Below are 26623 nucleotides of genomic sequence, written 5' to 3'. Positions count from 1 at the left end.
TGGAGCCTGTGCTCCACAACGAGAGACCGCGACAGTAATAGGCCCGCGCACCGCGATGAAGAGTGGCCCCCACTTGCCACAACTAGAGAAAGCCCTCGCACAGAAACGAAGACCCAACACAGCCAAATAAATAAATAAATAAATAAATAATAATTAAAAAGGTGCTAATAATTAAAAAAAAAAATTTAATCTAGAGATTAAATAGCTCCCCTGAAAAATAGACATTTGGTAAAACCAACATTACTCACATACAGATACATAGAGGTCAATGTCAGTTTTGATTTCAACCTCTTTTTACAAACTGTAAACAAATGAGTTAAAATTGGTAATTAACAGGTCTCTATGCAAAATATAGAGAGAGCCAAGAAATATATATTAATGTGAAATTACTAATGTGAAATAACACTATCACTCCTAACCAAATAAAAACTAGATTATGTGTTTATAATAATTGCTGTACCCTGATATTTCTCCTCCTTAATACCGCATAGTTTTCTATTAAGGTGTTCCTCATGACATGAGCAGTGCAGTAATGATATACATACAATAAAGGGACGTCTCTAGAAAAAGGCTAAGTTGGATTACAATGAAAGTCTAATGGGAAAAAGAAGTTTTTCTTTTTTTCTGGCAAGCTACGAATGAAGTGATGGAAAATGGAAGGAGTAATTCCAACTATACATGCTAGAAAGTCCATTCCAGACTTCTGTACAACCTAGTGGGGAATCCCTTTCTGGCTGCCCTGGCAGCTGCGGTGAGCCAGGAGGAGAGTGAGAGAGCAGTTGGTAAAATATTCATGCAAGAAACCAAAAACATAAACAAACAAACAAACAAACAAAAAACCCTGGCATTGTAAAGATCCTGTTGATTTAGAAATATTAAAAGGAAATATCTGAAGAATTGGGAGAGAGAATTTATCTATGAGTTGCTCATTCCTTCTTCTTTCCCCACATTCATGGATTTTATATAATTTTGAAGATATGAAAAATCCAGCAAAGTCAAGTACAAAGAACAAAAAGTAGTTACTGACTTGTGTTTAGGAGTTCCAGAAGTGCTGACATCTCTAAAGGTTTGAGGTCTCCAAAGGCTGCTAAATTACCAATTAAATCCCCAGGACATTTACTTGAGTTCATTCAAAACAGCCCAATCTGCTTAAGACATAACTTTTAGATTACACTTCAGTGATTTTCTTTCAAAAATTTAGCTTGGATAACACCTCGATTCTCTATGAGCTTAGTTATGTATGTGTGTATACACAGAAACATACAAGCCTCTTTCTTGAAGATTATACCATCAGGGCAGAGATAGTCATACTGTATGCAGATCATGAAGCCTTACAACTTACCTATTAAACACCCTTTCCTCTTTTCCTGGCTCAAAATTAATTGGTTATTATATAGACAAATTAGTCTCATTAAACATTCAAAAAGTTGCCAGGGTGTCTCCTATATACACATGGAAAATTTTTTCTCAATGACAATTTACAGTAATCCTGATTATTAGAAGAAGATCTGTTATTGCTTCAAATCAAAGATGGAATAGAGTAAGAGTTGATGGGGGGATGAAAATATTTATTGCATTGGTTTCCAGTTCTGGTTGGAATCACCAGGGGAGCTTTAAACATATATAGATTATGGTCTTCTTTCCCTTTCAGTCTACCCCAGGATCCTGATTTATTATGAATGGAATGGAGCCAGATGACTCTAATGGGATTTTCCACAATATACATTTAAAAATGACAAGTCACCTTTGAAGTAAAAGGGTCACACTCAAACAGCTGATGATTCCACTAGCAATTTCCACAGAACTCCAAAATTTTGGAAGTGACTTCTTTGTACTATTCTCCATTTTAATATACCGTGTCTCTGTCTCTGATACTAAAAGTAATCATTCTTTGTGAAGAAGAAATTATTTCAAGAAATACAAATGAAAAAGGGTGACATAATGGAAAAATAAAAGCACACAAAAAAAATCATTAAATATGGCACGAGTAGAATTCTTAACTTCCTTGTATTTTCACTGACTCCTATAATACTTCTACAAAATATTTTCAGTATTCTTTATGATGTAAAAATGTGCTGTAAATATCATTACTTTTACCCAAATGATGAATAAAGTAACTAATAAAATTAAAATTTGATAACAAAGGTCACCAATGAAAACTGTTTTCGTAAAGATTAAAACATTTATATGAATTCAGATTAACACAACTAAAAAGGGGGTGGGGAATTACATTGAGTTTGTTTAAAGAGTTTAGATTCCAAAAATAAACTCACCCACAGTAGGTTTTTTTACTTTAAGATTTTGTCTTTTAACAGTCTTCTTAAAAACTTATCTCAAGCCATATACTTGGCACTATTTTTGCTACAATCCCACAAATTTGACAGCTGTAACCCTAAGCTAGTAGTTACTCACCCACTCAAATGGTTGAAAGAGGTTCTTTATAATTAAAAAACCAATAAAAACTCAGACTTAGGGTGCTGGCCAAGAGTGCCATTAATAGTGCAAGTCACTTATATAAAGATAATTATTCTAGCCCAGAAAGGGTTTCTGAATTGAACTAAGAAAAGGGGATACAAGGAGGATTAAAGAAGAAGAAAATAGGTTTTTAAAAAAATCATGCTTCTGGGAGTTCCCTGGTGGTCTACTGGTTAGGATTCAGCGCTTTCACTGCCGTGGCCCGGGTTCAATCCCTGGAATTGAGATCCCTCAAGCCACACGGCATGACCAAAATAAAAAAATTTAAAAAAAAAAAATCATGATTCTATGGAAGCCTCCACATGTAAATAGATATGCCTGAACATATTTATTTAGACTGAAGTGAACATTAAGTCATAAAAAGAGATTAAGCTGTCCAGATAAAGCTCAAGACCTCACCAATCTACTTTATGTTAGTGTGGTTTCTAGACATACTGATGTATTGATGAAGGGGTTATAGGAAATTACATAAAGACAATTTGATGTAAATGCTAAAAAATGTTATTGGAATTTTCCATGTTTGAAGAGTTCTAGAATGTAATACATTACACAGGATCACATTATTGTGTTGTGATTTGTACTTTTAATCACATTGCATTTGGTTTGGTGTCCAGAAATCTTTGCATACATGGTTCTTGACTAAGTTTTGCTGGTCTCAGAGGTGGGCTTTCCTTTGGAATCAGGCTGGGTGCCCAAGCAAAAGACTCAAGGACAGGAGAGATGTCTGGCCTGTCCACTCTTCTCCCTACACAACTGGGTTCACTCAAAGACCACCAGGGAAGGCAGGTTCAGCTGGCCATTATATTTTATGTTTATTTACAACTCATAAGTCAAAAGTTGCAGAATACATTCCTCTCCACACTTGCAAATATGCATTCTTTCATTTTAACAAAGTATACTAACAGAGTAACTTTTAAAATTCTTCATCTCTTCATGTTCCCTTACAACTCAGTAATAAGTCCATTATATATACTCAGTAAGTATTCTCATTGTCATCAGCTTAATGACAAAGTGGACAAGGAGAATATGGTTGGGGCAGTCCCCCAAAGGTTATCCTAGAAATAAGAAGTCTGGTTCCTTCCAAGATTTTAATTACATACATTTAAAAAATCAAATAACTGATCAGAACCCTCTTCTATGAAATTCAATGAAAAGGATGTGGAAAAAAGTTTGCTTTTATTTTCTATTTAATCCTATGCAAAATCACCTTTCAGTGTCAGTTTAATAAATGTAAATATGCAAATACATTTTGAAGTCTTGATAAAACTGTAACAAAGAATGATCATATATAATCATCTATCATTGACGGCAACTGCTATATTTAAGAAGCAAATGTGGACTCCTAATAGCTGATTTTCCAAGAAATCTCATGAAATGTTTTGGTGCAATCACGACAGAAGCACAACCTTAAATTTATATAATTTCCTCTCAAATATGTCATTTAACTTATTCTCACAGTAAATTTCAGTTACAGGAAGGTATTTTGGAGGTTAAAAAACCAAGGCATTGGCAGATTAAATGATTTACTTATGCTCTAGATTCAGTGTAGGTACAAGACCAAGCAATCATATTACGTTTTTTTTCCCAATGAACTTTGGAGCCTGGGGATCAAATCCCAACTCTGCTATATACCAGCTGGGTACGATTAAGCAAGTTCCATAATGCTGAGCCTCAGTTATATATATACCTAATATATAGGACTGCCATTGGGATTAAATAGTACAACATGTGTGCCAGACACAGGGCCGCATTGGTACTCAGTAAATATTATCATCATAGTTTTTACAGGAAATGTAAACTCTGGCATTTTAATAGTATAAATTAAAATAATAGGAATAAGTTAAGCATTACAATGCCAAGAACTAGTCATACAAATTGCCTTTTATGCCATATGATTTCAGTGAGTGTTGCGGACATTATGATGGACTAGAGAATGGTTTGCCCATGCTGAGAAATGGAGAACATATCTATTATTTGAAAATAACTGGTAATCATAAGCTTAAATGAGGAAGAGAATTTAAACACACGCTTTACTTTCAAGAATGAAATTGTTTTGTTTACTGATTCTCTGAAAATTATTTATTTTTCCAAATTAAAAAAAAGTACAGTTAGGAAATAGTATATGATTGTAGAAAGAATATTATACTCAAAATCTCATTCTAGGACAAAGTCTTACAAGTCTGTGAGAAATCATTCCTTTTGGAATCCTTTTCAAGTCTAAAATTCTCAGCGTTTAGAATAGAGACTAGACATCTGGACATACAAAGAAATGACTGAAGTTAATATAAGTTAATAATAAGCCCTATCTCTGTAAAAAGCTGGAATATCAATGTACTCTTTTGAACAAATAAATGGTAGATCAGTTTGCTTCAACTAATCTTAATCTTGGTCCATTAGCTTGAAGCTTAGTTTTATTCTAGGTCTACCACAGTATGACACATATACAATATATGTTTGGTACATACTATATTTAAATATTAGCTCTCCAGACTGTAGCCCAAAGAAGCCTGAACATTTTATTCTAAGATAAATTCTGCTTGTAATGAGGTTGAAACTAGGTCCCTTAGTATACAAATCCAGCCATTTACAAAAACCATACCACTGAGAAGTTGGTAGAGGGCTTACAGCCAAGCATGCAATGTGTTTTAACTTTACAAATAATTAAAATTTATTTTAAATGTTTTATGGAGTACAAAATAATAATGCAAAGATTCTTTTAATTATCAGTGAGTTTACAAAAGAATATTAAAATGAAATCCAAATATAAGGCTGCTTAATTGATTTGTTTTAATACTCAATAATTTTACTTCAGTAAAAATCTTTTCAAAATCAGTTTATTTTTTTCAAGCTCCATGGTTGGCTTTTATTGCCACTAGGGCAGGTCTCATCTGAATTTTCGAATAAACAGGTTCATCTGCAATGCACTTTACAAATGGGCATGCAAACGATAAACTCAATCATCTCTACAACTGATGTATTCCCTTATGGTTATAAAATGGCATCAGCAAATAAAGTATAATGATTTTTAGATTACTTTCTGTAGATGGTGTTACAGAGTGCTACTAATAGGCAACCATCCTTTCTTCATTTCTTTATGAATTACCATTATATATACCTTAAGGAATAATTATGAGGTAAAGTTTTCTTCTTTTAAACCAAATTTTAGAACTGGCTCAATTGCTTATGTGTGCATGGGGCCGGGGGAGGAGGAGGTATAAATGTATCTAGAAAATAAATCTGACACAGCTAAAAAACCCAGCCACTCTTTTAGCAAGCATTTGTTCTGCTATGTAAATACCTATGTAATGCCACATGCACCTGAAGTAGAAAAGGGAAGGGGACCAATAGATGTGTATATATATATAAAAAAAGAGGAACAAAAACAAATAGTAGCTATGCCATCATTCCCCCAATTTCTCTGGTTCTAACTTAACGATATTAACTAAATACGAAGATCAGATGATCCCGTCATATGATCACAGTATCAACCAATGATCTCTGTCCTGCCGTGCTGGATTCAAGCTAAAGCAATGCAGCATCCAAGCAACGGAGATTCTCAACAACTACTGGCACTTTCCATCTTAATGATGTGGTTTTTCAATTTTAATAAAGTATAGAAAAGGAAGGAGCTTGAACTAGATACAGAAACAAACCAGAGTGAGACCAAGAGATTTGCCAGGTGTATGCGTGGTACTCTAGGTGAGCAAAGTTACTAGGTCACACTGTGTACTGAACAAGCACTCCCCAGCAAAAAATAATAGACTGTGTTTTGGAGAACAAAAGATAAGAAAGATATACTCACAGGAAACTGCTTTATGCCGTAAAGTTCCATTTAGACGATTAGAAACAGAACTGCAGTAGCTGTCAAGAAGGGTGCCAACTCCCACAAAAATGGCCAAAAATACTTTTGATATTATAAAAAAGAATTAATGCATCCTTGAAACAAGGCCTTTTAAAGGTCAGACAGGCAGCGTTAAAGTTTTCCCCAGAAGGGAAATGATAATATACTGCAAATTTTATTTATTTGGGTTGCCCAATGACAGTCATTTGATCTAACTACTGATGAAATAAGTAGTAAAACTGAAATGTAAGGATTCCCTATGCAGTAAGATCTCAACTTAATGCGGGTCCTCAAGTGTCCTTCCAAAAGTAAGGCAAAGCTAATAGCCCCCAAATGGAAAGGTAAACACATCTATTACTGAAGAAAAAAAAAGACATTGAGCACTTGGATTACTAAGCCTATGGAGCCCCAGTGCATCCCTAATCCCAGAGCTATGTTTAACAGCTTGTGTACAAACCACGATTTTTATGCTCTGCTAATGTAATATGCCATTTATCGTCTTCTGAAATTATTCAGTGACCTACTTTGTTAATTAAAGCATTTACAGAGATCTTCTTCCCTTATAGAAACAGAGCACTAGCTAAATGAATATAGCAGTTCCATCAAGTTGTAAAGTTGGTTCTATTTTAAAAGAAAAACAATATTTTAAAAGACAACGATTCTACACTTTATCGTAAAGGGAATCAACATTTTGTCCCATTCGTTAATCTCGGTCTTTTCATTTAGTTGCTATAGTCAGAAAAGAAAATCATAAGATTAATAATGAAAACCAAAGTGAATTAATTAAAATTTTAAAAATTCTGATACACGGCTCACTGCACCAAGATTCTTAGTGCAGTTTTACATAGAACAGTGTCAACCTTCAGAAGGGGGAAAAAAAAGAGTAAATAAAACCTGTGCTTTATTCTTAGCCAGAGATCTACATCAAATACATGGAGTCAGTGAGAAGGCACAGGCTAAAGATCTTGTAGTAGAGGTGAGGAACAAGAAGGAAATACTTTAACCCTCCAACCGTAAACCAGTCCCTTCCTTCTTCTAAGACAAGTGTTCAGAGTCACTTGGAGAAATCAAAACACCTGGCTTTGAGACCAAATAAAGATATTGAGAAAAGCAGAAAAATGAAGTGGAGACATTTTCTTGCTTTACTCGGTTAAACCCAAGGAAATGTGCCCTGCTCAGGCATCTCCTCCCAATGCAGCAAATTTAGGCACGAGCTATAGGCTGCAAACTGAGCTTGGAAATGGTGCAGGGGAATGATGGAGGGAAAGGAGAAGGAAGTTGCCGGTTCTGAGGCTCATGGTTCTGCACAGAGCCACAGAGGCAAAGGGTTAAAGGGATGCTCCTCATACCTTTCTCTTCCGTTCCATACGTTCCCTGGGGATTTTCCGTTGTTTTTTTCTCTCTCTCTCAAGGTTTTTTTCCTTTTCATCCAGTTCAGCCTCTCGAACTTTTTTAATAGAAGCAGCTGCGTGAGCCATTTTTGCAGAGGGAAGCAGCAGAAGCGGTTGCCGCGGCTCAGTCTCGACTCCCCAGCAATCCAGGTGATTTTAGAGCGAGATGGGGATGTGATTTTCCCCCGCTAGGGCAATGGCTGGCAGCCAAAACCCTCACAAAATAATCCACTCCACCCCCGAGCTAGGTCGTAATCTTGCTCCAGCCTCTGCAGCACCATAATTCACCACAACGTACCAAGGTCCCAGGCCAAGCCCCCCAGGAGCACACACCTGCACACACGCGGGCAGAGGTGTGCGCCCACACTCGGAAATGGTCCCACGGGAAGGCGGAGCACTAGACTTCGAGCTCTTCAGCCGTTGGGTAGCCGCAAGGGCAGACAAGCATCCTACTAGTTGAAAAAGCCTTCCTTAGGCACACATCACCAATAGGAACGGTCTCTGGGGACTCCTCCAGACAGTCTGTGTCTTCCGACCGGAGCCAGGAAGAGGCCACCTCCGTGGAACTGCTAGGGGGTGGGTAGTTTATTGCCGCTTCCAACCACACCTCTCTGCAGGGTGAGAAAAAAATGGTGCAGTCGCGCTAAATGACTCGCTTCTGCTGCTGCCGCTGCTGCCGTTGCTACTGCTGCTCTGCTGTAGCACACGACACGAATCCCTGCCTTTTAAATCTCTCAGCCCTTCCCTTCTCCAAGGTTCACTTAAGAAAGAAGAATCAACGCTGCAGTTTGGGGAGAAGACGAGCACAGTTGGAGTTACTTGCCACTGCCAGAGAAACACAGGGCTGTGCACGTCTGAGAAGGGCTGGCAGAAGCCCAGTCCTCGGTGTGTCAATTACAGACCTACGTGAGGCTGCCTTAGGGAGCTGCATTAAGCAGGGAATCGAAAGGAGCTGTCAGTGAGCACGCAGCATAATCTGGGCTCAGCCAGGTTATCCCGGGAGAAAGAGGGCGCCCTCAAAAGAGGGAGAGGAGGACAGAGGCAGAGAAAGGGAGAGAGGGAAGCAGGCAACACCTGAATCACTCTCCATCATTCTAAGAGGCACACAGGTGCTCGTTATTCATTACCAAAAGCTTTCGTTAAATACCAAATTAACATTAAATAACGTGATGAAGTAACGCAGGATTAGTATTTCTGGATGTTCCTGTATGTATACCCAATAAAGAGACACAGTGGGGCTTCCCTGGTGGCGCAGTGGTTGAGAATCTGCCTGCCAATGCAGGGGACACGGGTTCGAGCCCTGGTCTGGGAAGATCCCACATGCCGTGGAGCGACTAGGCCCGTGAGCCACAATTGCTGAGCCTGCGCGTCTGGAGCCTGTGCTCCCCAAAAAGAGAGGCCGCGATAGTGAGAGGCCCGCGCACCGCGATGAAGAGTGGACCCCACTTGCCACAACTAGAGGAAGCCCTCGCACAGAAACGAAGACCCAACACAACCATAAAAAATTAATTAATTAATTTAAAAAAAAAAAAAAAAAAAAGAATAAAGAGACTTTATAAAAAAAAAAAAAAAAAAAAAAAAATCAAAGAAGATAAATTTAAAAAAAAAAAAAAAAAAAAAAAAAAAAAAAAAAAAGAGACACAGTGAAAGAAGAGAAAGGATACAACCTGTTAATTCAGGAAGATGAAATTCCAATTGCATACACTACCAATTTTTCAGAATTTTACCACAATTTTATCAAGGGCCAATAGGATGTCACTCATTTCTTAATTATTCACCCCTGGACTCTGGAGACAGAGTCATAACATTGTGTTGTACACAGTGGATTACGGACACCACCACCCTTACATACAGTCACACAGTTGTCTCATTTTAGAAGAAAAGTTTTGATAAGTACCTTAACTGTTGACATTTAAACAATAAAATTCGATTCTATATATACCCTATTATTAAGAAAAAAGTAAAATAATATTAAAAGTGTCCTTTTAGAAAATGACATATTTTTGTAACCTAACTCTATGACATATCTACCTAGATAAATGGAATATGTAAAATTTCATTTCAGTACTATTTCTAGGAGGAAAAATACTAATTTTCTATACTGTGGGTGGTCACTACATGTTTTAGCCTATTACAACAAAATTTATCATTTTTCTTTTTTACCTAAATTAAGTTGAAAGCTGTAGGATTAATAAAATATCCCACAAGCAAGCAAAATGCACTCCATGGTATAGAGAACCCAGCACTTAATCGGATTCAAAAGTCAGTCAAAGGAGAGAATAATTGCCATGGCATGAGCCAGCATTGTATTGGTGCCATGATGGTTCGCGGGTCAGTAAACTTCCAGGCAGCATGACTAGTTTCTTATATATGGGGAGCATAATCTTCTCTGACTTGAGCAGCTTGAGAATTCATCTTCTAAAAAAAAAAATCAGCTTCTTATTAACTCCCTCCTCTGGAAAATATTTACAAAGAAATAGACATTTAGGCTCCTTAACCAGGTGAGTCATCACCTGCCACTTTATATAATTCAAACATTTTCTCCTCTGAGGTACTTTGAAATAATTAGCTGTGATGGTGTCAAAGCAGTCATTAGGAGTGAAAGTGGTTCAGTGAAAGCATCAAGACTGGAGCACAGGGTGATCTTAATGCCATCTGGCATTCTCTTTTCTTTTAAATATTTTTTTAAAATGTTTACAACCAACAAGTCTTACTTGATTTGTGACTATCCTTTTAACTTAATAACATGAGTCCCAACAAACTGTAGCGGAGCCTCCTTTAGTGAGGTTGACTCTTCTGGGCTTCCTCTAGGATAATATCCTTCCCACGGCCCCCTTAGAACCTGCTTATACTGTATCACAATATTTTCTCCCCTCTATAGATTTCCCAAAAGGAAAGTGAAAAACTACAAGCACTAACTGAGAAGAAAGTGGGGAGTTCCTGTTGTCAAAAACATTAGTTTATTTCATTAGCCTTTAATGAACTCAATAGACCTACTTGTAAAATTGGACAGCATCAATTCAATTATGTGATTTTCTAATGCCAGGAGAATTACACATTTTTAAAACTTCAATCTAATAACTTTAAAAAAAGAATTTAGGCATGGTTAACAAAGTCTTAGTCCCCTAGATTCCCTCCATTTTTCTACAAAAAGTATGAGAGCTCTTTTCTTCACTTTGTTGCATGAAGAAAAGGTAATGAGTCAGATGTTAGTTTGTTAGATGTTAGTTTGACGTTAGTATTTCACAAAGCACCATGATTGCCAAATCTTTAGAAACAATAATTACACTACTTTGCTTACATTTTCTCATATCTTTGGATGCAACACAGAGAAGCAAAGTCACCCTAATTTTACAGTGGAGGACCCTAGAAGGCAAATGACTTGTTCCAGATAGCCCTCCCCAGGAATGGCAGGAGGCCTGAGGTTCAGTGCTCTTAAATCAGCCCACCTCAGGAGAAGGAACCCACTCCTAAAACCCTCTTGCGGGCTCCCCTACTGAAATCACAAAACAGAAAATCTCAGACTAGTATGAATACTTTTATATAAAATCAACTAATCACAAGTTCTTTTTTAGCATGTGATTTTTCATTTATCCTTTTCCCAATCACAGAAAATTTTGCTCCCACATGAGATGAACGAAGACCACATAATCCTTTTTGGAGCGCCAGGCAGATTAGACATTCCTATGCAGTGTTAATGTTGCCTCTCTACAACTAACCTATTCAGTAGTAAACTGTTGAGAAAATAATTTTCTAAAATCATTCCTTCTTGTATATTTGTGTTGCTCAAACTTTCCTATGATTTCTATTTGAATGGAAAAAAAAAAAAATCAGTATCAGTCTTCTGAAGAAAGAGAGCGGCACACACTCACCAGCTGACCTCTGCAGAGACAGGGCACCAGGTTCCAGTCCCAGGAGCTCCCGGCCATTTAAATGATGCTTGTTCCACATTAAAGGAGTCTTCCCATCAAGCCTCCAGCAGAGATATAATACTGGCTGAATTCTGAACTTGTAACAAAAGCTGTTTCCTTTCACAAAGCATCTTGGCCATCAATGGGATGAGCTTGTGTCTGCCTTCAAAGTAAGGAATGCACTGTCGTTTACATTTAAACTTGAGATCCAGCTTAGATAGATCACCCTTCAGAGAGGACATACTTCATTTTAAAGACAGGAGAGAAAATAGCCATTTGCTGTTCTCAGTGTCCAGCATTCCATTGATCAGAATCCAAAGAAAATCCTCTGCAGACATCAGGCATCAGTCAGGATGTTGTTCAATAACAACTGAGCTAGCCATACGCAATCTAATCCCCCTGTTCTCTCCCCAGCCTCACCCAGGAGAAGCAGCTACGCAATTAAGCAGCATATATTGTCACTCTTCCACAAATGGAATGTGGGTGGTAAGTGGGAAAAGAAGCAGATACACTACAAAGACAGTTAAAACATCACCTAACCAGAATAAAAAAAGGCTCTGCTCACTTGAACTATGAACCAAGAGTTCATTCTACTCAAGCTCAAGGGTGTTTATCCATATTTAAAAATTTGTGTGTGTCCTGAGACTAATGAATGGTCAGGGTAAGGTAAAGCAAACCGAACGAGTGACTACATTGATATATCACCGCCCAATTTGTTTTACCTGAAGCGAAATCCAAAAGTCAATTAGATAACATGAATTAATAAAGCAGAGCTTGCTAGTAATATAATAGATCCTACTTTCTGTTGATAACAGTTTGTGTAAGGAGATGACTTCGTTAAAATTAGAATACCCAAAAGGTATCTTCCTTCTACTTCTGCCTGAGGAATGGAAACAGAGGGTTTCCATTAGCTCAGGATGGAGAAGCAAAGCAGTCTCAAGATCCCCACCTCCCAGCCTCTGAAAGAAGCTCATAGTACTTCTGAGGTTTCCCAGAAATGTTCAGCTGGTAACAACGGTAAGCCGACAAGGAGCGAAAAGCTTCCCTCTGTAGATGCCTTTACGTAAAGAAGATCAAGCCACACAAAGTGTAGGTCATAAATATAGATAGCATTTTGCGACCGCAGGCCTCAGCTCTATAATGACGGTGAGGACGGTCGGGGGATTACTTGCAACAGTTACATCTGCAACGGGCAGAGGTAAGAGAAAGGCACAGAGAAAAGAAAATCGAAAAAGCCCAGTTCAGAAGAAAAAGAGAGACGCAGCCTATCTCTCCCTGCGTCCTCCCAACCCCCATCACCAATCATTCATTCCCAGAGTGCGAATTTAGATGGACAAAGATGTCGGTGCCTTAGCCTCGCTTGCATAAACTGGAGTCTGCGGACATGCGGATTTGCTCATTGTGAAAAACTCTTCTGACAGAAAATCCCTTCACTGAGCCTTCTTAATCAAATTCATTTTCTCTGTGCTCAGTTGGACAGGAAAAAAAGACACAAGTTCATTCAGGAATCAGAAAAGCCCCACAATGCTAAAATCTTCCTTGCTTTTAATTTACTCAATGGTATCTTGGATTGAAAGCCTAGGATAATGGAATTCCTAAGCCTAGGAATTAATCTTAAAATGTGCTTTTAAAATATTTTTTAAATAAAAACTTTCTCCCTGTCCTCATCTTGTTACTGCACAGCTTCTGTCTCTGGTGCCATCTTTTTATCAAATACAGTTACTGAAGGCCAGTCAAGGAGCACTGGGGATCTAGTAGTAAAAATGACAAAGTCCCTGCCCTCATGGAGTTGAAAATCCAGCGGTTATGTATTTTCAGACTTCCGGCAACACCTCAGTCACTTCGTAAGATCTGCAGTGACTGGAACTACGAATATTCAGATCTTGACTAAAAAGGTGCTTCACAAGCTTCACGTGCCTGGTTTCAAGTTTCTAACTATTTCTAGATAGCTTCAAATGTCTCCTCAAGGCCACTCTCTTCTCATAATTAAACTTTTATTCTGATAAACATACTGATCCTGGACAAGAAAGCCCCATAGTCTATTAGGGATTGAAATATTGGGGTTAAATTCTAACTCCTACTGAAAATTTACTGTTGTGTTTTAAAAAACATAAAACTTCCCTTTGGGGTTCATAACAGCTTTTTATAAAACCCGTGAGTGTATTTTTTAGCCCTTTTATTTTGGTCAAATAAAGAGCACTGAATTGCGGTTAAAATGTAAAAATGCAATCTCAAGCCTGTTAGTCCTGAAGACCCCTGAAAGTGTTCTGTATGCCTATTATCCATGAAAAAATTTGTATTTTTATTTTAGATTTTTTTTTTTTTTTTACTCAGGAATTATTATCTGTTAGTAGCTCTAGCATCGCAAAGGAAACAACTTATTGGTAAGAGAGAGAGAAGTTTGATCAATACTTGAAGGTTTATATTTGCATAATGTCAATTATAGAAGTGTTCTTGGGATAGTTTGATAGAACATGTTTTAGTTAGACACAAAAAAAGATGATTTTCTTGGTGGTGACAAAACTCTTTTTAATTGTTATTCTTTATGTGACTCCAAATTTAAGCCGTGGGTGTCTTAAATTTTCATGAAATAATTTACATTTGCATATAAATCAGTAAGGCTTAAAAGCCAGTAAATGTGGCTTTAAATGACCGGGCTATTATTCTATACTTTTTACGGAATTATAAAAAGAATTATAGCCCTCTAACTCAGTATTCCTGGCCAGTAAATTATTAGCAAAAAGATCTCACTGTTTTTCAAAATTAACCATAGAAAGATGGCAAAATGTAATCTTAGAGTATAATCAAATCTGCTGAAGATCAAACATCAAATCAGTGATAGATATTTCGGATCTCTGATTTTCCAACCCTATGCCCTTATCATTAAACCACACACATAAACACTTTCAGCAATTTCAACAACCAATGCTATGCCCAGTAGAGTTTCTGTGTAGTAGATACTGCAATAAATAGAAAAGACTTATAAAATATCTTGTTTCAATAACACAAACATTCAAAAAAACAATCCCCTTATGGCTGCATTGCTGGTACCAGAAAACTGAAGTGCTCTAAAGTGCTACTGATGTATCCATGGGTAGTTAGTAATTTTTATAAAGGTCTGGATTATTTCTGGACGCTACTACCTGTATTTAACTGTCTCCTCCCTGCCCCACTGAGTGTCCATGAACTGCTTCACATAAGATATTCTTTTTATTGCAACCTTTGTTTAATTAACTTATAAATAAAATTTGTTGCTAGGCTGTCAGTGTTTCTTGCTTTAGGCATGACCAGCACTTTTCATTTTATACTTACTCATGCAAAGTCATAGTACACGAATGTGGAAGCCAAAGTATAAAATTAAATCAAACTTTCTTTGGAAACCACATTTTCAGAGGTAAGGCATAGTAACACCTTTTCGGTGACATGGTGTTTGTATCACTTCTAAATTAAATCAATCATGGAAATACTAAGCACTGCACAGTATGTGTTTCCAGCTAAGAGGAGCCAGGTCATTCAGACCCACCCTCCCCATGAAACACACTAGGCATGCTGGATAAAATATAAATAACTTCCTATTAAAAGCAACAAATAGCTGACATGATAATAAGGAATTCCTAGGCAAAACTGAAGGAAAATGGAACCGCTGGGAGATAAACAAGCAGAGAAATTCCTTTTGTTTCCTGAGTGTATTTCCTAGAAAATTTGAACTTTCATTTTGAAAACTTCATGAGCAAGAGGGCAGAAATCAAAGACCAATGTCTACACAAGGTGCAGAGTCTAACAGGGGGGCTCCCCACAATTATCTGAGACCTCAAAAAGCTATACTCTTAAGCTAGGGGTAGAATAATAAATAACCTGCCCTCCAGCAGAGGTTTTATTGCCTGCAGTTTCAACAAAACTCAAGCCTTGAACTTGGTTTAGGGTGATTTCCAAAGCATTTGTGACCACAGACCCTGGCAGAAGTAAATATATATCTTCTCTGCAGAAGTTACCTTCATCCTTGACCTCAGATTATCTACATAAATAACTTTCCAAGAACAATGACTAGCATGTAATCAAAGAAAACCAAGCATACAGCAGAAACCACAGAGCAGAGAAACAGACTTATAAAGACTTGAAGTAATGGAACTATGAACAAGGCCCTGACACAAAAGAGGTGAATTAAAAGAAAAAAAAAAACAAATCAGTCCTGGTCTCCCAAAGTAACATCACTTAGTTGGGAAGTTAAGTAATCCGAACTCTTCAAACTAGTTTTATTTCATTTTTTTCTGTACCTTTCCACCAAACTATACTACTTTGCATAAGAACAAATAATAATAAATGTTAGCTAAATGGGCAATATAAGTATCAAATGAATTGTAGAAACAATATGTACTCTAGGACTTTAGAACACTATACTTATTTCTTTTCTTTTTTTTTTTTGTTAAACATGGGGTAGAAGTTCTCTTAACAAACCTTTACTTAACAGAATGTCTCCATTCCCTCTGAATACTGACTGATGGCCACCGTATTAAAAGCTTGTAGCTTAATAGCTTCTCTTTACTATGTGTACATTCTTCTCCCACCAGTAAAGTTGTATGCTTACCAAGAGCCAGGTGTGTTTATTACTAACCTTTTTATCCCAGTTGTAATTGTTACTGCAATTATATGATTTAAATGAAACTTATGAAATATGGGTAAAAAAGAGTTGTGGGTTTTTTGAAAATTAATATAAATGCTTTGTAAGGACTTGATAAAGATGAATCCCTAACAAATATTGCTGTTGAATTATAGGTATGGCTGAAATAAATGTAAAAGATTGGGGAGGCAGCTTTGGAAATCTAGAAATTCTACAATCAGATTGTTTTGCAAGTGTCTTTAAGTTCTGACTCTAATTAAAAGATGCCAAACTGGAAAATATAGATGAGACAATACCTTTAAGTAGGTATTGTTTATTCAAAAAAGATAAGGTGAAGCCCCAAACAGTGGAAAATTCGTAAACAAAACATTCTTAAACGAAAGATTATGATCCTACATCAAACCATTGGTAAAAGAATTCCAACGTATACGTTTCAAATAAAAAGAAAACGTTTAAAGTATGTATGTACCATTGTTTTTGGTTCTCCACTTTAACCACCTTTTTTTTTTACTAAGGGATAAAAATAATAGCTTTGCTAATGTTATAAAACAGAGCTTCTTTTGTGCGGTAAAGGGCCTTGAGTTTGGGTTTTGAATTCCAACTTGGGCTTTATAACTTTGGGTATATTATCTAGCCTACAAAGACTTCAATCTTCTTTTATATAAGTGGGGATAATGTCTATCAAATAGAACCAAGAGAAACATCTAGTAGGTGCTCAATAAGTAGTAACTACTATGATTATTGTTCTGAGAAAAAAACCCCATGAATATAAAAGCATGAAATTAGGTAATTAGGTCACAAATGAGATTAGTTCCCTTATAAAAGATACCCCAGGGGCTTCCCTGGTGGCGCAGTGGTTGAGAATCTGCCTGCCAATGCAGGAGACACGGGTTTGAGCCCTGGTCTGGGAAGATCCCACATGCCACAGAGCAACTGGGCCCGTGAGCCACAACTACTGAGCCTGCGCGTCTGGAGCCTGTGCTCCGCAACAAGAGAGGCCGCGATAGTGAGAGGCCCGCGCACTGCGATGAAGAGCGGCCCCCGCTCGCCGCAACTAGAGAAAGCCCTCGCACAGAAACGAAGACCCAACACAGCCAAAATAAATTAATAAATTAATAAATTTTAAAAAAAAAGATACCCCAGAGAGCTCCATGCCTCCTTTCCACCAGGTGAGGATACGAGAAGCCTGCACCTGGAAGAGGTCCCTCATCTCACCTGACCATGTTGGCACCTGATCTTGGACTTTCAGACTCCAGAACTAGAAGAAATAAATTTCTGTTGTTTATAAGCTACCCAGTCTGTAGTATTTTGTTATAGTAGCTTGAACAGACTGAGACAACATATGTGCCTTGGAAAGTATTTATTAGCCCCTATGAAAGTACAGCTCTTTACAGTTATAATACTTAAATAAATTCAGTACCAAAGATTTAGACCAGGCCTCAATCAGAATAAAGGGACATCCTACAAAAGCTTCATTTTGATTGGAAAAACAAAGCAAAGAACAATTACCATTTGGCTACGAGGTAGGCATAGTTCCAAATGGAAGGCTCTGTAATGGTTTCTTTTGCAAATAGATTTATTACCAAGGCAAAGTAACAAATAGGGGAGAGATGGAATGCTTTTTCACTCTCATAATTAATCCCTAAAATTCAATTTTAGTAAAGGGCAAATCTGGCCCCGTTACAGGAATAGTTTTAGAAGTACACAAACAGTCCATCAGTTTGGCACACCTATGAAATATTGTGAAGAAAATTTGTCAAAATAAATGCCTTTTTGACTCAAAAGATTGGAGATAAAAAATGTCACCTTTCCCGAAACAAAACAAAAACAAACAAGACATATAACCACACAGTAGGAACTACAATTGAAGACAAAACCCTGTATGAGGCACTTTCATAACTTGAACATTATTCTGCTTATATTTTTTCCCTGCAGTGTCAGCATTGGGATTTTTACAGAGGGAAAGATATTTACGACGATACTCAAGAAGAGCTGACTTTGAATTTGGAAGAGTATTTCTGGATAAATCAGAGCAGAGGTTTTCAATTATCTTCCACACCTCACCAGGGTTTCTGCAGAGGCAGCTCGGGGGCCCTTCTGAAATTAAAGCAGCTCCATGTGCATCTCCCTTACGTGTTGGAAAACTCCATTTTAAGAAAAGGGTCTGGTGCTTAAACAAACAACTAGAAAACTGAAATAAACTATATAAATTTGTAGTCATGTGTGTAAATTGAAATTGATAGAGTTTGCTAGCCCTCTGCTGGATGAAAGATATTAAATCCAGTTGCTCTACAATATTATTTGAGGAACTAAACGTTTTCATAAGGTTTATAGGACAACTTTAATGCTTGCTCTATGCATTTTTTTGTTTAGTGGATATTTTGCTGTTATTGCAGAAGAGAGATAGGAAATATCCTCTCTGCCAAGCCATATAATGTAACATTAAACTAGAAGAATCTAATGCAGGTTATAAATTAAAATACTGTGCAGGTTTCTTAAAAATAAAAATAGAAATGGAAAAAAGCAAGTAAAATTTGCAGACAAGAAATATATTTGTAGGTTGTCAGTTGTCAAATCCCAACCCAGGATTTCTCTTAACCTCATTCTAAGTTAGATCAATATATTTATGACCAATTAAAAAAATTATTTGTTGATGCAGTCTCAAACTGTACACTAATATGCATTGTCAGATCTAATCTTCCACACATTTGATTAATACAATATAGTCAGGTTTTTGTTTAGAGTAAGAACATTTCTAAACATCATGGCAGAATCAGTCTAGAATATTCATCTCTTAATTTGGATGTGCAATTTCTGAAGCAAATCACGTCCTAGAACAATACTATTTTTACAAAAATTGTTTCACAATTTAACTTTCATGCTTACATCAAACCCAAATGGAAAATTAGTTGATGTATATTTTTAAGTCTCAATAGTAAGCCTTAAAATGAATGAGTCTTGAAATAGTCTGTTTAGGTCTTGGATCAATTTCTGGATAATTTTATTTCACATATCCAATCTTTTCAAAATCCCATCTTCCTGTTGTAGGACTTAAAACTGTTTCTTACTTTTAACCCTCTCTTCATATGCCCAGCCTCTGTCACTACTTCTTCCTAAACCAATTGATAAGGTCTTGCCTGGTTCACAGTCTTCAATTTTCCCATCCTCACAGCAGAGGCCACTTGATGTTCACTTTCAAATTCTGCTAATCTTGTCCCAAGGCAAGAAGGGTTTAAGGAATTCATTTCCAATTCTCCAAAATGCAGGACCAACTCACTTTTACATCTCAGTTTAGATAACTGAGCTTATGCTTTGATGTCAAAATTAATCCCAACCTGAGTTGGTAAAATGCCTATGACTTCAAAAGTGCTACCTACTGACAAGAGTTGCCTGTTACCAACTGCCCATCATTCTACTGAATACCCAGAATGACCCTCCTCCTGGATTTCCAACTCCATGCCTTACCTGTCTGCTGGGACACCACTGTCATGCATATTAGACCCTCTCAATCTGTTTGGATTATCACCTGTTTCCTGGAGCCATTTTCTAATATCACCCTAACCACTGAGTATACTGAGTCTAGCTATTTCCTGTTTCTGCTATTCATTGTTCATTTCCGTTTCTGCTGTTCATTTCTGCTGGAGGGGTTCCAAGGTACTACGCTTATTACCAAAATTATGTTCTTCACCTTCACCCATTATATTTTATTTCACTTATTTTAAATCACAAGACTCACTTCACTTGCTTTTTTTAATGATCCTGCCTTCTCCTTCAGTGTTTTTCTCAATCATACATGTTTTTCACAATTCTTTTCTCTTCTTGAAAAAAACTGTCTAGATTTATAAAGCTCTTTGTGTTAATAAGGTTTTCAAATTTTTTTAAAAAGGCAAAATCTGCTTTTCTTCTTCTCATTTGCCAGCCCAGAATTCCCACAATGTCTCCATCAAAATCACAAATCACTAACTTTTGGGAAAAAGGACTGTAGCATTTCACCCAGGGAACAGGAACATTAAGTAGGGGTTACCTTCTTAGCTTACTACTGAAAAAAGAAACAGGCTGGGGAATGAAAATGTGGACAAAGGAGGTTTACCCTTCAATCTGTTTCTAACGTTAGCAAATACTCATCAAACCCCAGGTTTCTGAGACCCTTGATATTTTAAAAAGTACTGCCCAAGTCAGCATTTTGTCTGTCTTCTAAGGGAAAGAATAAGAGGCATGTAGGAGGACAGGGACACAAATGACAACTAATATTTTTTAACTTCCTAAAATCCAAATATTTGTCTTTTATTACAAAACTAGGCTTCCATGAATAGCAGCCAGCCAAAAACCTGGGAATTGTCCACATTCAATCTATCTTGTATCTATATTGTAAATGTGTCTTCACCATGTCTTTTCTGGTTTTGGTATCAGAGTAATGCTGGCCCATAGAATGGTTCTATTTTCTGGAAGAAATTATAGAGAACTGATCTTATTTCTTCCTTAAATGTCTGGTAGACTTCATCAGTGAAATCATCTGGGCCTGATGCTTTCTTTGTTGAAAAGTTATTAATCATTGATTTAATTTCTTTAGTAGATACAGGCTTATTCAGATAAGCCTTATTCTATTTCCCTTTGTATGAGTTTTGGTAGATTATGTTTTCCAAGGAATTGGTCTATTTCCTCTAAGTTGTTCAAAATATTTCTTTTTTAAAAAAATATTTATTTATTTATTTGGCTGCATTGGGTCTTAGTTGCAGCAAGCAGGATCTTCGTTGCAGCATGCAGGATCCTTTTGTTGCAGCACGCGGGCTTCTCTCTAGTTGTGGCACGTGGGCTTAGTTGCCCCATGGCATGTGGGATCTTAGTTCCCCGACCAGGGATCGAACCCACGTCCCTTGCATTGGAAGGCAGACTCTTAACCACTGGACAACCAGGGAAGTCCCCAAAATATTTCTTTATTGTCTTTTTAATGTACCTGGGATCAGTAGTGATAGTCCCTCTTTCATTTCTGACATTAATAATTTGTGTCTTCTCTCTTTTTTTTTCTTGGTTAGCCTGGCTGGAATTTTATCAATTTTATTTATCTTCTCAAAGAACTAGCTTTCGGGTTTGTTGATTTTCTACATTGTTTTATTTTCAATTTCATTGACTTCTGCTCTAATTTTTACTATTTCTTTTCTTCTGCTTGCTTGAGGTTTATATTGCTCTTCCTTCTATAGCTTCCTAGGGTGGAAGGTTAGATTATTGGATTTTGGATCTTCTTTTCTAAAACTGCATTCAATGCCATAAATTTCCTCCTAAGCACTGCTCCTGCTGTTTTGCTTTGCTTTGCTCATCTTTATTTTTTGATTTTTCAAAATAGATCCAACACATATTACACATATAAGCAAATATAGAAAAGAAATGGAAACTTTGAAACATGGCTAGAACTTATTGATCACTAAGATGTTAGGCCTTATTTATCAGTTTATTCAAATCATACATGTATATATGTGTTTATGTGTATGTGCAAAAGAAAAACGTCTATAGATATTTTGTTTTTTTCTCTGAGCCAACAGTTAACCCAAATTTCAAAACTAGCTTTCTAAAAGGTAAGATAATTAGCAGTCCTCAAATATCTGCAGCATATGATGTTCCTGAATCTATGTCCACAATTTCTCTTGACTGCATCTGAAAATTAATATCCTTTCAAAGAGGATCAGCCTTAGGGAAAAATTAGAAAGTTTTTCAACTATACAATGCTTCCTGAAATAAATATGTATCAAAAGCAGATAGCTCTAAAAATGACCTAACATTAATTGATCCTGATTTATTTTCCCTTTGGATTAGGAAAAAGAGTAAACTTTGATAAGAAAATATTCCCAAGCTGCATAAATTGGGCACAACTGCATTCTGGAATCTATTATTCTTACCATCACAGCTTGAAGCAGCTAGATCTACCAGAAAAAAACATAAGCTAGGACTCATTTAGAAAAAAAGAATTATATGCTGAGTGTCTAGAAGTCCACCATAAACAATCTGCATGAGTGCTATTAACTCTAGCAGATGGTCCCATCAGAAATATACCTTTCTGTGGCCAGACTTTAGGGGAGTGAATACTTGTCATCAAAGCATGCTATCTGGTACAATCTGGTGTAAAGGTCACATCATACAGAGAATTCTAGCATAGCAGAGAGAGAATGAGTGACTTACTTTGAGCAAGTCCAATGAGATAAAAAGGAAAAGGAAAAGTGGCACTGGACAATTCTATAAATAACAATCTTAGCTAGAAGGGAAATTAAAGGAGTGGTAATATTTTGCCATAGAGAGGGCCAAATCAAATAGCCCATGAAGGCATAGGAGCCAGTTAATACTGGTATGACCCAGGGTCTACTGGTGGGTGGTCCAGAAAACTATTTGCATGACCATTGTGGCAAAGTCCACTTGCTGTTCCTCAACAGCTATTCTCTCTTCTGCCATAATAAAGGCTATATTTTTCAGTCTCATCTGAAGCAAAGTATAGTAATGTAACTATGTGATAACCAATAGGTTTTTTTAAAAAAAAAAACGACCACTTGCAACTTTTGAAAGTGTCCTCAATGACAAGGCATGAATAGCCTTCCCTACCTTTCCCCTTTCTGTTAGACATGATGATTAGAGAGTGAGTCATTAGTTCATGCTGTGAGGTGGAAGCCTCATGGTGAGGATGACAGAGCAAAAAGATGAAACGACCCTGGATTCCTGACCCAGTGGAGTACCTTACCAGCTCCAAATTATTTTATGTGAGAGAGAAATGAACTTCTCTCTCATTTAAGCCACTGTTACTATGGGTTTTCACTGGTTCTAGTGATAGATGAATCAGTCAATTAAATAATTAATTCTAATGATGAAGAGAGTAGTGAGCCTTTTGGTAAACAAACAAACAAACAAAAAACACATCCAATCTTTTTAGCAAGTGATGTTGAGAAAGCTGGATGGCCACATGTTAAAGAATGAAATTAGAACACTCTTACACCGTACACAAAAATCAACTCAAAATGGCTTAACGACGTAAATATAAGACATGATACCATAAAACTCCTAGAAGAAAACATAAGCAAAACATTCTCTGACATAAGTTGTAGGGAATACTTTCTTAGATCAGTCTCCCAAGGCAAAAGAAATAAAAGCAAAAATAAACAAATGGGACCTAATCGCACTTATAAGCTTTTGCACAGCAAAGAAAACCATAAACAAAATGAAAAGACAACCTATGAACTGGGAGGAAATATATGCAAATGATGCAACTGACAAAGGATTAAGTTCCAAAATATACAAACAGTTTATACAGCTCAATATCAAGAAAACAAACAACCCAATTAAAAAATGAGGGAAGATCTAAATAGACATTTCTGCAAAGAAGACATACAGATGGCCAAGAGGCACATGAAAAGATGCTCAACATCACTAATTATTAGAGAAATGCAAATCAAAACCACAATGAGGTATCACCTCACACCAACCAGAATGACCATCATCAAAAAGTGTACCAATAATAAATGCTGGAGAGTGTGTGGAGAAAAGGGAACCCACTTACACTGTTGGTGGGAATGTAAATTAGTATAGCCACTATGGAAGATAGTATGGAGATTCCTTAGAAACTAAAAGTAGAGTTACCATATGATCCAGCAATCCCATACTTGGGCAAATGTCCAGAAAAATGAAAACTCTAATTTGAAAATATACATGCACCGCAATGTTCATAGCAGGACTATTTATAATATGCAAGACATGGAAGCAACTAAGTGCCCATCAACAGATGAATGGATAAAGAAGATGTGGTATATATATATATATAAACACACACATACTGGAATATATATATACTATATATATACAATACAATATATATGTGTGTGTATATATGTGTGTGTGTGTACATACACACACACACTGGAATATTACTCAGTCATAAAAAAGAATGAAATATTGCCATTTGCAGCAATATAGGTGGACCTAGAGATTATCATACTAAGTGAAGTAAGTCAGAGAAAGACAAATATTATATGATACCACTTATATGTGGAATCTAAAAACATGATACAAATGAACTTGTACAACAGAAACAGACTCACAGACTTAGAAAACAAACTTATGGCTACCAAAGTGGGGGGCGGGGGTCAAGGGATAAATTAGGAGCTTGGGATTAACAGATACACACTACTATATATAAAACAGATATACAAGGACCTACTGTATATAGCACAGGGAGTTATATTCAATATCTTATAATAACCTATAATGGAAAAGAATATATATATACATATATAAAACTGAATACATATATAAAACTGAGTCACTTTGCTGTACACCTGAAACTAACATAACATTGTAAATCAACTATACTGCGATTAATAAAAAAAACCAAACTCATCCAAATGGAAAAAGAAGTGAGTCACAGAAGATTTATGTAATAACAAGGTCGTCTTCATAAAACAGGAAGAGCTGGCAGCTGTCACAGATACTTAACTCCTCTTCAGCTCCTGAGTCCTCTCATATTTGAACTTTATAGAGAGAATTGGAATGAACTCTGTAAGACACTGGGGCACAAGCTACACTACTTTGGCCGCCCTTCAGTGTAGCACAGTGGGGAATGAGTTCCAATCAGTTCCTTGCTACCTCAAGGGCACTGGTGCTGTGTCAGTGGAACCTGGAGACAGAGCAGTGGAAAGTGGAAGAAAACGAGTGATGTGCTCAAACGCCTTATGGCAGCCGATGAGATGGTTCACCAGACTTGATTATGAGCACGTGCTAGATCCCACCTAGAGACCCCATCTCCCAAAATACAAGAGTGGTGAACGAGGGCAAGGAGAGTAGGCTTCTCAGGAGACCGAGATGGGGATATGGGTCATGAAATAAGACATGTGACTATTAAACTGACGACATTTGTATCCATGGCTGGTGAGGTCTAAGAAAATTTGGACATCCAGATGTGGTTTCCATCTGCCAGTGCCTGAATTACAGTTAACGAATACAAAACGCCACATATACAAAAACTATAGAAGAATATAAATATGAGCATGCGCAGACAGTGACATGTACAATATAAATGTATTTAGATGAGAAACTAAAGCAAGGGATAAAGATTCCAGAGTTCCTGGAAAGCAGAAGGAAAAAAAATATGCAGTGGTGGTGGCCTGAAGGAGGTGAGCAGAAAAATCTTAGAAAAAACTTAGTAGTGGTGCAGATTTTCTCACAATTGGTCCTAACCAATCTAATTGGTATTTGAGGTTCTCCTTTTAGTATTTGAAGAATTTGACTTTCTATACATGAAGTATTAACATACTTATAATCAGAAAAATACAATATTTGCTTCACCTCTTCTAATCTAGACTCTTTCCCTGGTCCCCATCATTTTATTTATGGTTCTTCTTGTCTACTGCTGGGGACAACAGAATAATAGAGAGAAATAATAAGGAGAAAGGACATGCCAAAACATAGTTCAAGGTCTGAACACTCCCTATCTTCAGGCAAACCTCCCAGTTACCCAAACCCATCATTAAAATGGCTTCAAATTAACAGGGCCATTGTTATGTGGATCCTTCATTTTCACCTATATAGGTACAATTTCAGAGTTCTTAGAGTATCTAACCAAAATTAAAAGCTGCCAGAAGAAAAGGCACAAAAGAAAAAACAGGTAACACAATAAAGATATATCTTGAAGAAGTGTCAGCATAGCAGAGAGAAGATAGCCAGAGAGAAGTAAGTCTCTTCTCTGAGAAAATCAGTATAAACCTTCCTCTGTGAAAAAGTCCTGAGCAACAAATGCATTAAAGTATCACCCAGTATCAGAACACTTTTCCCATATTGGGGGAATCCCAAGACTAGAGGGAGACAGTTCCCACCTCCTGTTATGGAAGACCTGATGTTCCATTTCACGAGCCCTGTGGATTAGCACATGGTGCATGATCTTAGCTGATGTGTCATTGCTCTTTAAATTCACCTGTTGCTTTGAATCTAGCAGTGATGCTGTTCTGCCTAGACACCACTTGAGGCCAGTCACGCTACAGTATGAATTGCAGCCACACGAAATTAAACATATACTTACATCTAAACTGTATTTACAAAAACAGTGCTTGTGACCCAACACAAATAAAGGTACACAAATCTAATTTTCATTTTAAAATCTAATATAATAGTAAAAATTTTTTCTGGAGAAGAGATGGGATTTGGTTTTGACATTTCAATTAAACACCTCCATCAATCCAAAGATAACTAAACATGTTGATTATCTTGATTGTGGTGATGGCTTTACGGTTTATACGTATGTCAAAACTTATCATATTGTACACTACACTAAATATGCACACTAAATATTTATGTCAATTATATCTTTAAAAGCTGCTAGTAGAAAAGAAGATACACACACACACACTATATACACACACAT

General features: G+C 36.8%; 1 protein-coding gene across 9 annotated transcripts in view; it reads right to left on the bottom strand.

Annotated features, from left to right (window-relative positions):
- The window catches only part of ANK2 (ankyrin 2), a 689779-nt gene that overhangs the window by 269521 nt on the left and 393635 nt on the right, over window positions 1–26623 (bottom strand). The window contains exon 1 of one of the 9 annotated variants that reach the window (XM_082462700.1): window positions 7666–8434. The exons of the other annotated variants lie outside the window; for them this stretch is intronic. Within the exon in view, the coding sequence (XP_082318826.1) occupies window positions 7666–7794 (129 nt within the window). The 5' untranslated portion in view covers window positions 7795–8434. Of the gene's footprint in view, window positions 1–7665; window positions 8435–26623 lie in introns of those variants that run through there. 9 annotated transcript variants of the gene reach the window in all.

The sequence above is a fragment of the Balaenoptera physalus genome (assembly GCF_965194825.1).
Source record: "Balaenoptera physalus genome assembly, chromosome: 5".
Taxonomy (NCBI): Eukaryota; Metazoa; Chordata; class Mammalia; order Artiodactyla; family Balaenopteridae; genus Balaenoptera; species Balaenoptera physalus.
Note: the sequence above shows the minus strand (reverse complement) of the source record. Positions and strands in the feature narration are given on the sequence as shown.